This window comes from Cyclopterus lumpus, chromosome 12, assembly GCF_009769545.1.
Source record: "Cyclopterus lumpus isolate fCycLum1 chromosome 12, fCycLum1.pri, whole genome shotgun sequence".
NCBI classification, from domain to species: Eukaryota; Metazoa; Chordata; class Actinopteri; order Perciformes; family Cyclopteridae; genus Cyclopterus; species Cyclopterus lumpus.
In genome coordinates this window covers 3,753,263-3,763,881 of record NC_046977.1, presented here as the reverse complement: position 1 = coordinate 3,763,881, position 10,619 = coordinate 3,753,263, and the positions used below count along the sequence as shown (strand labels likewise).

The 10,619-nt window shown below is 42.0% G+C and overlaps 2 protein-coding genes across 2 annotated transcripts; both read right to left on the bottom strand.

Moving 5' to 3' along the window:
• Positions 1-579: 579 nt before the first annotated feature.
• Positions 580-5,801, bottom strand: cacfd1 (calcium channel flower domain containing 1). The gene is made up of 5 exons (XM_034547517.1): positions 5,152-5,801; positions 3,759-3,831; positions 2,646-2,771; positions 2,435-2,542; positions 580-2,120 (listed from the first exon to the last, which is right to left on the bottom strand). The coding sequence occupies exons 1-5, from the start codon at positions 5,261-5,263 to the stop codon at positions 2,030-2,032; spliced, it is 510 nt and encodes a 169-aa protein (XP_034403408.1). The 5' UTR covers positions 5,264-5,801; the 3' UTR covers positions 580-2,029.
• Positions 5,802-6,467: 666 nt separating this feature from the next.
• Positions 6,468-9,596, bottom strand: ptcd2 (pentatricopeptide repeat domain 2). Its single transcript, XM_034546869.1, has 10 exons — positions 9,467-9,596; positions 8,936-9,028; positions 8,719-8,848; positions 8,423-8,540; positions 8,241-8,319; positions 8,075-8,166; positions 7,835-7,948; positions 7,511-7,585; positions 7,304-7,417; positions 6,468-7,023 (listed from the first exon to the last, which is right to left on the bottom strand). Exons 1-10 carry the CDS (start codon positions 9,594-9,596, stop codon positions 6,802-6,804), a joined length of 1,167 nt encoding a protein of 388 aa, XP_034402760.1. The 3' UTR covers positions 6,468-6,801.
• Between the last annotated feature and the right edge of the window lie 1,023 nt (positions 9,597-10,619).

The following is a 10,619-nucleotide window of genomic DNA, read 5'->3' as shown; positions in this document are numbered from 1 at the left end:
CATATCTGACCTGTAACTGTGGATTCAGATTACACTTCTTTTTAATTCATGCACCGTTAAGCACATTAATAACTTATATCTCGGTTCACATAGATCGAGGTTTGGAGTTTTTGGGCTATACAACATAAATCAAATCTTTATTTTTAAACGTTATGTTAGTGTGTATTATATCACAGCTTTTTGAATAACTTACTGTAATTATTGAAGTTCCGTCTCATCTGCGGCTTCTGCTCCTAAGCCAATCGTATCGCTGCTCTCCTCCTCTCAGTACGAGCTGAGCTCCACATCCCATCATGCAACTGGCCTCCACCGGCGCCCCCTAAATCCTCATCGCATGCAGCAGAGTGAGATCTCTGAGGTGTGTTTCAGGCTTTCATTGTTTATAATTAAAATAGCACCCTCTGAGTTTTGCCAGTTAGTTAAACCAATCAGGATTTCCAGCCATCCCATAATTATTCACAGACCGTGTGAGACGAATTCTCCTTTTCCAATAAGTTAATTAGTTCAATTCAATCACATGTTTACGATCACGTGGTCACATTAAAGTCTTAGTAAACAAAACACACACGTGGGCGGATGGTCGTGGACAGGGAACGCCGTTTATTGTATTTTACATCCAACCAAAACAGTCGTGTTAGTGTGTGTGTGTGTAGTGTTAGTGTGTGTAGTGTCAGTGTGTGTAGTGTCAGTCTGGAGCACACTGCTGGTGTGTGTAGTGTCAGTGTGTGTAGTGTCAGTCTGGAGCACACTGCTGGTGTGTGTAGTGTCAGATCACTTGTGAAAGCTGGCTGTGCATGTTGTACACAAATGACAGTATTTCATCGTAATGCTAACGCTAGTTAGCACGTCTCAGACCTCTGCATAAACTCCCGTGTGTGTGTCTGTGCGTTGTGCGTTGTCGAGTGTGACGCCTGAGAGCTTGGAGGTGAATCCACTGACCAGCCGGTGAGAGACTTTGGGGTAGAAACAGCTGGAAGAGGTTTGTGTGATAAACGACGATTCCCAAAGCGTCCTTATTGACGACGACACGACAGAGGCGAAGGCAACAACACAACAAAACAACAACACAAACAGTACATCCCTCCCCGCTAATGAGTGACGAAGGCAAACCGCGGCTTTGGTGAACGTGTGGAGGACCAATGAAGTCCCTGAACCCAGACACCTCCCCCTCATTGAATTTGTTCATGTTTTGGTCGAGTGTACCAATTAAGACTCAGAAACAGATTATAACCCCGCCCTCCCCCTCCTCTAAAAAGGACAACCAGGAAGTGCACATCCCCGTTCTCCCCATCAGGCAATGTACCACATGTCACGAGGAACAAGCTCACGCATGCACTAAAAAGCTTTTTAAAGAAACTCCCTCTCTACCAGAGTCTACGCTAGAACCTTTAAAACCTTAAACCAATTAAAGAACAATATGAAAAGCATGAACTTGTGTTTTTCTTTGGGTTTACCAGTTACATTCCCAATGTTTAAAAATGTCCCTAATGCCGTACCTTTAAGTATTTTTAAAAAATCATTCGGGGCTGCAGTTCAGAGCGGGGGTTTGAAACCGCTTCCTCTTTCTCTTTGCTCAAAAGCAACGAAGGGTTTTCAAACAACTGGGAGAAAACTGTTGTTGTTTACAAGAGACGTGACAGGCGACTCTGAATCACAGCCTCGGAGCCGATAACCTGAAGTTACATTTTACAATCACATTCATTTCTACTGGGATTTCCTGAAAGGCTCTCGGGCTTAAAAAAAACGACCGACAGCGGCAACAAAAACAACAACAAAAAGGGAAAACGTACACAATAAATAAAACCCGTGAGAAGACCACAAAACCATTAAAAAACAAAAAGCTGAACAGTTTAAAAGAGATCCCACTTACACGCCAGGTACCGAATAATGGGACCGGATCCAATCTGCTTGGATACGACCGGGTTTTAAGTCAATAAATAAACTCGGGTGTCGTAATTGTGGAGCGACGGAAACGGGGGAAAGATGGCCGGTGGAAGAAAAAGAAGAGTAGGAGGAGGAGGAGGACGCCTCACTCCGGAGCCCCGTTGGCCGTTTCTGTCGCCCTCTCTTCATCCCCCTGTTTCTGATGCTGCAGTCTGGCGTACGTCACTGCGTCTCCCCTGAGAGAGAGAAAGGAGGAGGAGGAGGAGGAGGAGGAGGAGGAGGAGGAGGAGGAGGAGGGGAACAAGAAGATGGGTGGAAACCAAGAGGAAGCAGGTACGACAGGACGTTAGTTTTGTTCATTAAAGAGGCTCATTAGGGTTGTTAGAAGTTATTATATTGTGGATTACTGCGTTTAAAGAGAGCGTGTTTAATGTCACCTGTTAGAGGAGCGTTATTATGAGAGACGTCAAAAGATACGGTTAATTACAACATGGCATTGTGCAGTTTTCCTTCGAATAAAGAGTGAAAACGATCGTCCTTGTCGTCTTACTTTTTGCCCAGCGACGCGAGGCCGTACAGGACTCCGGTGGCGAAGGCGATGCCGTTTCCGAACAAGGTCGTGAAGGAGAAGCTCAGGAACACGGGAAACAGAGCCATCCTGAGCACCGAGAGAGGCGGAGAGGAAGGAGTCAATAAAATCAGGATTTAAAAATAAATAAATAAGTGAAGGAAAGAAGGACCGCGTTCATCGCCGCTCTCACCCGCAGTAGAAGAAGGCTTTCTGCCACGGTTTGAACTTGTCCGCGCGGGCCGCTATCGCGTTAGCGAACTCTATGAACTGGCAGCAGAACGGGACCTCGCACAGGAACAGCACGAAGGCGTTCAGCCTGGAGACGGGAGGAGAGGACATGAAGGAGGATTCTAAAGCACAGCGGCCGCGTGGAAATGGACCGTTATTGCTGTGATTGTTCAATGTGTTTGGAGCACAAAGCGTTCACGTGTTCACGATCACGGAGACGGCGAGAAAACATCTATTGTTAGTGGAATCTGTCCTGCTGCTGTTATTTTATTTAGCGATTAAGATGCCAAATATTTTCTTGACTAATATGTTTGTTCTCACTTTCCTAAAGAACCGAGGCTCCACTGTCACAAAGACAGATACAGGAGAACATTCCTGATACAGGAGAACATTCAGGAGAACATTCCTGATACAGGAGAACATTCAGGAGAACATTCCTGCCCACTGCTATTAGATTTTATAATAAATCATCTCTGGCCAAATCCTCCTCAAATTGAACATCGCACCGTTGTCACTTTATACTTTAGGTACACTGTATACACTTTAATTTCTATTTTATTTTTTACATTTTCTTTTCTTTTCTTATTTAAATTCTTAAATGTGATATGCACTGCCATTTTATTTTATTGTATATTTGTATGAATGAATTGCACTAAAAGGAGAGAATAAAACGAATGTCTCCATTGTAATTTATATAAATCTTTGTTTCTAGCTAGCATTGTAAAATATATATATATATATATATATATATATATATATATATATATATATTTTGTTTAAATGGTAAATATGCAGTGAAGCTCTGATGGATCATTGATATCTGAAGATAGTTTGAGTGACTTTGAGATGTTTAGTTATGATCAGGCGGTTTAGAACTTTCACTCTGCATTGAGACAGCGAAGTGAACCTGAGTTTAATGAGTCAATAAGACTTTGTTTAGTCTAAATAAGCAGTTTTATAGCATGTTCCTTGTTTATTCTCCCGTCATACCAACAGTATAATAAATGTCGAGGCCTGTGTGACGTGAACGAGCTTCTTTAAACATTTAAATGAGCGTAAGGAGTGTGAGACTCACACCATCCAGACGCCTGCCGCGATGCTCAGAGGGTTCACAGTGACGCAGTTCCAGACTCCTGCGATGGCGCACGCTGCAAGACGACAGAGCGAAGCGGTAATTATTAAAGACGCACGAGCAACAGGAAACACGAGACGTGGATACAGACACACACACACACACACACACACAAACACACACACACACAGGCACGTCGTTCAAGAGCCGCACACACCTGCTCGATATTTAAAGCAGAATAGGAAATCACGATGCATGCGTGGGCTGAAAATTAATAAGTTAATTAAAATTTTAAACACTTATTATAATAAGTCTAGAAATCAAAGCAGGTGACATTTTCCATGCACAATATTCCTTTAAATGATAATCTGAGCAGTCAATATCGGCCTTTACTGGCTTTTCCCATGGCTGTGATATGTGTTAAAAGATCCATTATTTATTTAACTGTGACACACACAAACACACACACACACACAATGGGACCTGCCTCCATCTTTTTCACTGTCGATGATAAGTTGTGAAACATTTCTACATGTGGGAATTTGTTGGTAGTTTCTGAAATAATGTGTGATATGGCAACAAAGCAATTAACACCACCAACACGATGGTTGTTTTAAGACCGTTCACTGCCATTCCAAACACCCATTAAGAGCTATTATGTACTGTACAGCAGATTGAGGCAGCAACTGGAGAGAGGGTGCATATGTATATGTAAATATGTGAACTACCAGGCCACACACGCACACACTGACACACACAATGGAACAATGTGGCATATCTTGATCCTTTAGGCCATGCAGCCTCCTTAATAATACAGTAGGGCCCATTGAATATGCATCGGCCTGCGTGGTTAATGTGATGCTCTGGTGTCACTGGGACGGTGGAGCTGCAAATGTCTACGAGGGAAAAGTAGCTGTTGTGGACTTTGTGTGTTCATAACATATTGTGTTTTTTAAACTTAGGAATAAACAGCTGATCTGAAATGAGCCGTGCACACAGCCGGTGTCCCGCAGCAGCTGCAGGGAGGAACAATGCGCCGCAACAAAGCGGGTTGTCTGGCTGGCTGCGCTAATTAAGTGAGAATTGTAAACAATTTTAAAAAACACATATTTGTTAATGTCTTTCAAAAATCGTAATCTGGAGCCCTTTCTGTCCTGGTTATACTCTCACCCTCATATTAATGCAGACGAGTCCACACAAGTAATGCTGACATGGCAATAACCCCCCCTCCATGCACATAAAGTAGCACCAACTTAATGTCATCATAAAACCGACACACATCACACCCGATGGCTAAAATCGCAGCATATACGTGCGGCTTCTGCAGGATTTGGGATGCACGTTAATTATTTTACATGTATTTACTTATAACAACATTATTTGACAGCTTACTCACATATTCCTCCCACGACTCCGGCTATTTTGCAGAGCCATCGGTACCACCACGTCATGCCATCGTCCTCCGGGGTGGTTTTAGTGGACGCCGCGGTCTCTGCCTCGGTGCTCATTGTGTGTGTGTGTTTTGTGTGTTTTGTGTGTGTGTTGTGTGTGTGTTTTATCCCTGCGACGTTAGCTGAAGCCTCCCGAATCCAGTGTTTACAGATGTCACTCCTCAGACGACCTCGCGCACAACAGCGACGTTAAGTACGGCAACAACCCGCCGGGTGAACTTAACTAGTTATTACGACACCGCGGTCCCTGTCGGCGATGCCAATTTTAATTTAAACTTTGGAGTATTTATTTGTTTTAATGTGTTGTCCTTTGTTTGTTTGTGTCCAGCTGCTGTGCACTAAGCCCCGCCCTCTTCGTGAGGTGGTCCCAGCTAGCCGGCTAGCTAATGCTAACAGCACCGCCACCCAGCGGCCGCTAGGAAACTCTCCGGAAGTCTTATAAAAGAGTAAAAAAAATAAAACTATTCTAAACTCCCTTTTTTATATTAATTATATATTATAAACTGTTCACCGCTCGCGCTGTTTGTTTGTTTTGAGCCGCTCCGTTGTTCTCCTCCTCTGGCTGCTCAACCGACGACCGCGGTGCATTGTGGGAGGCGTTCGATGCGCGTCACCGTTTGTTTACATGCAGGGAGCCGCTGTGATCAGCAGATTTTCTTATTTAGCGTTGTAATGAATATATTTCACAACATGTTTTTGGATTATCACGATGCACAGCTGACATATTATGGTATGTTTTCATTTCAATGGACATCTGGAGGCTCTGCGGTCTCCTGTGCTGCCATTACATTCAAATCAAAAGAATCCCCCTTTATCCCCAAAAGATCATAACCAGTTTTTCCTAAAAGGTCGTGAAAATCAGTGTTAAATCAACAGTGCGGTGCCTATATGAACATTGAAACAGGTTGTATTTGCTGCGATAATCTGCAGTGAAATTATAGACAAAAAGGGGACATTTTGTTCTAAAAAGGCTTTTACTTTGGAGATACTCACTTAGCTCAAACTGAAAAGCCTCTTATTGACTTCAGGTGCACTGTGAATTTTGACAGCCATCATTCTACATTGAGAGCGCTGTAAGATCTCTTCATGGCCAGTATGAACATGAGTGATTGCAGCAAGCAAAACATTGTTTCAATGTACATATGACCTGACTATTGTTTTAAGAGACTTGAAACATTGTGAAGCTATTCTTTAAGATGGCAAAAATAAACCAGATTTCACCGGCACCCCTTCAGATTAAAACAAGACAAAGCTGTTTTTCTATTAAATATCCGATTCATCTTTAATTACTCATTCACACATTTATATACACAACGCAGTCTTCGCAAAATCACTCAATATCTGTTTATCCGTCCATGCAAGGCATTCCTTACCCATTTGAATGTTTTCTCACAGCGACCTTAACGTTAAAGTGCCTGCTGGATCATTTCTCATCACAATTTGGCTAGGTCCAGTCTGCAGAGGGAGGACTGAGTCTGTGTTGAAGGGGAGGTAGATGCAGCAAAAAGGGACCAAGTCCACTCGAACCAGTCAGTGTTGTTTGGCTGATGGCATTCAGCCTCATAACCGGAGCCTTTAGTGAACGCAGGCTTTTCTCACTCCGACAGCAGATTGGACTGGAGCGATTTCAGAGTCCTTCGACTGGTCTTCCTCGCCTCCAGCACCAGCACTGGTTTCCTCTTCCCAGTGGGTGTGTGGCAGAGCATGCCGTCGAGGGTCTGCGGGGTCACTTGATCGGCGCCCTCGAGATGCGTCACGATGTGCTCCACTTCCATCACGTGCGGTCCGCTCTCACTCCTCAAGCGCAGGACATCCACCTGAAGCGGGTCGCAAGAGGTCACCGAGCAAATTAGATATTAGATTAAATAATGAGATATTCATCCCTGGAGCTTCTGTTAACTATAACGGTTACGTTAAGCCTTCTTATTTCGTTACGGTTACGTTAAGCCTTCTTATTTCTAGCTTAGGTTTGACATTATTCTACTAACAGAAAAACAACTGAATTAGTTACAGGAATATGTTTAAATATTAAATAACTGCCTTTTGATTCTGTTTAAGTGAGTTTTTGTTGTATCTGAGATATTAAGCCAGACTTACCACGTCCTGAGAAAACTCTGGCTTTCTCACAAAAGGAGGGCTTTTATGCAACGTGGCCGCAGACAGGACGGAAATGGCTTCGTCCACCGCTCCCGACATTAATAGTATTAAGAGCTAAATCACCATACAGAAATGTATTAAAAATAATTCTACAAAAAAGGGCAAGACATAATAAATACTAATGTATGTTACATGATGCACCCGTACCTTCAGGTTTTGGCATAATCTGCTGTCAGTGTTCATTATTCGTGAATACAACAACTCTGCATTTTCTACGTCATTCTGGAACAAATACAAGACAGAGAAAACTCATTATTGATTATATATATTACACAATATTAACCACAACTTTCTGCATGAATAGAAGAACAACAACAAGAACAAGAACAACAAGAACAAGAACATCAAGAAGAACAAGAACAGGAACAAGAAGAAGGACAAGAACATCAAGAAGAAGAAGAAGAAGAAGAAGAACAACAACAACAACAACAAGACCAAGAATAAGAATAACAACAACAAGGTACAACTCACTTGTCTCAGTGCTATTGCGACAGCAAAGCAGTACGCGTGTCTGGGGATGGAGTTCCCTTTGGTCTGCCCCTCCTCTACCAGAGCGGTGCAGATCCTGTAGGACTCCGCCGTGTTCTGACCAACACGACACAGAACATTAGCTGACCTCCAAGAGGTTTTCTACATCTTAAAACAAATATAACTTTAAAAAAAAAAGGTAATGCTGAAACAGACTTAATAAAAAATGTATTGCTCATTTACCATTTTATAGCAGGTGCCCGTCGCCAGAGTCAACGTGTCTTTGTTGAAAGGTATCCCGTGCTCCCTCATGGTCCGTAGGACCTCCAAGGCTTCTGCAATAACCAGGGTCGGGAACATTATACACATGCGATGAGGATTTCAGAGGGGAAGTTAATCCGTCACTTACTTTCAAAAGAGCCTTTAGTGAATAACATGTCTATGGTGATGTTGAAGGAGGTTGCGTCGCTGAAGAATCCCCTCATATTCTGTTCAGACAAGCGAGAGCAAATGTTAGCAAATCCAATTCAGCTCTTTGAAATATTAATTTACGGCTACTTGGTTGGTGCATTTGAACATGAAACCTTTCACCTTATCTGTAAGTGTAGCAGCAGCCAGGCTCTCCAGACCCAGCTCATAGCACAGTCTCACAAAGAGTGGCCCGAACTTGAACTCTCCATACACAAAGTTGCGGTTCTCTGCGTGGTACCTTGTGAGTGAATCAGAACACGTGCATAAATCAGCTGCTTGATACACGATTACATCCATTCGAGACACATTTTTTTCGCCGTGTTTCTCATGTTTGTCGAAGGCCATTCAGAAATTATCTACTTTGCAAGAAAACGTGTTTATGAGTTATAAAACCTCAAATAAAGGATGCACCGCACCTACAAATGGCGTCCCTTGCTATCACCATGTCATCGGCAGACTGGCACAAGTGAAGGAGAAGCTTCAGCTCGTCTCTCAGAATCAGCTCATTTCTTTCTATCTTCTGGCTGAACAGCTCAATGTAATTTCCTGTAAAAACGAGGGGTGAGAATATGAGCTCGCGACATTAACGCCATAAGGCTGCGGCCGTGGAGCCGGTGAGGAGAAGCGCTTCACCTTTGGATCCAGTGACCAGATGAGCCACAGCCAGCTTCCTCTGCTGAAAGTCTTGTAGTTTGATAACGTCTTCGGACAACAGGTGCCTCTTGGCTGCAGAGAAAACAATAACTACTGAAATAAAAGCATCAATACTTCCAAACTGTTACAATTCAAAGTCCTGCATTTAAAATCTTACTTAAGTGAGAGCGATAAAGTATTGGAACCAAGATGTACCACACATAAAAGTACTCTTTATGCAGAGTGGCCCATTTCAGAGTAATATACAACATAAAATATTGGATTATAATTAGTGATGCATTAAAGTGTACATTTTGATGTTGCGGCTGATAAAAAGCTGGAGCTATTTCCAATTAGAACCATAATAATATATGATGCATTGTTAGTTGTTTAATTTTGTACTAACAGTGATAACCTATAAAATAAACGTGGGGCTGTTTACAAGCTGCTAACGGAGCTTCTCTAAAGAAAACGGACCGTTTTTAAGGTTCACAGACAGAGGAACACATCGACGGGTTTCACGTGTCTTACCTCCCACGCTAGCTTCAATCCAACCGGGTTGTAAAGCACCACAAAACGCTACTTTAGCGACATCACGGACTAACGACCGACAACATCTACCGACCCTGGCCAGCGCCATGTTGCCCACTGACTGTACCATGGAACTGAAAAACAAGGGGGTGCGATTAGAGAAATTATAGCGTTATAAAATGCCGATTTATGCCCAAATAGTAAAGCATATATAATATAACGCACTGGTACGTTATAACTATTTTAATTAGAGTAAAAAAAAGCGTGTAACTTGTTGCTTTAATGTTGTGATACGCAGTGGGCAATGTTGGTATCGCCCAATATGGCCGCGCCCGGTGATCGGACGCAGGAGTCGTCTACAGTAATTTAATTCTGCCTCATTCATGCTATTTGTATGTATTTATACTCTGTTGGTTTAATGAATAATCTTATTTTTTTGTGCTACTGCTGTAGGCCTCCATGATTAACCTGGATACGCATTTTAATACCATAAAGGTGTTCATCTTTTCACCTACAGGTGGCGCTGTTGTATTACACGTTTAACATGACGGACGAGTTTGCTGCTATCAGAAAGTTGAGGACACAATAATGAATAATAATATCCTTTGTTTAATAAATCATTCACATATATACACTTTGGTTGCCATTCCAATACATATTGATAATAATCTATATATAGTTTAGTGATACGTGTTCATTAATAATAGTGGTAATAATTATATTTAATACATATTGCCACTATATATCTGTATATTACTCTGTACTTTACTTCTTTTTTTCTTTAAATAATTGTACTTGTACTCTGCTGTGCAATGACAATAAAGTTGAATCTAATATGATATAATCTAATAAAATGTGTCATGTCCAGGCTTTTGTCCCTTATACATTTATACTCATGCTTTTAAAGATAAATGAATACTTAATATTCTTTTTTAGATTTTCTGCATTTTCGTTGTGTGATTTTAGCTCAAATTAAAGATATACCCTCAGAATGTTACATTATTATAAGCAACAAAAGGAAAACATGTGTATCTTCATACCCTTGTATAATATGTTTATACAGTATGGTCCTATATGTAAAATCCAGATCCTCTAAGCTTCAGAGTCTCTACTGAATTCTACCACAACCTGCTGCTAGCAAGTGCACCCGTTG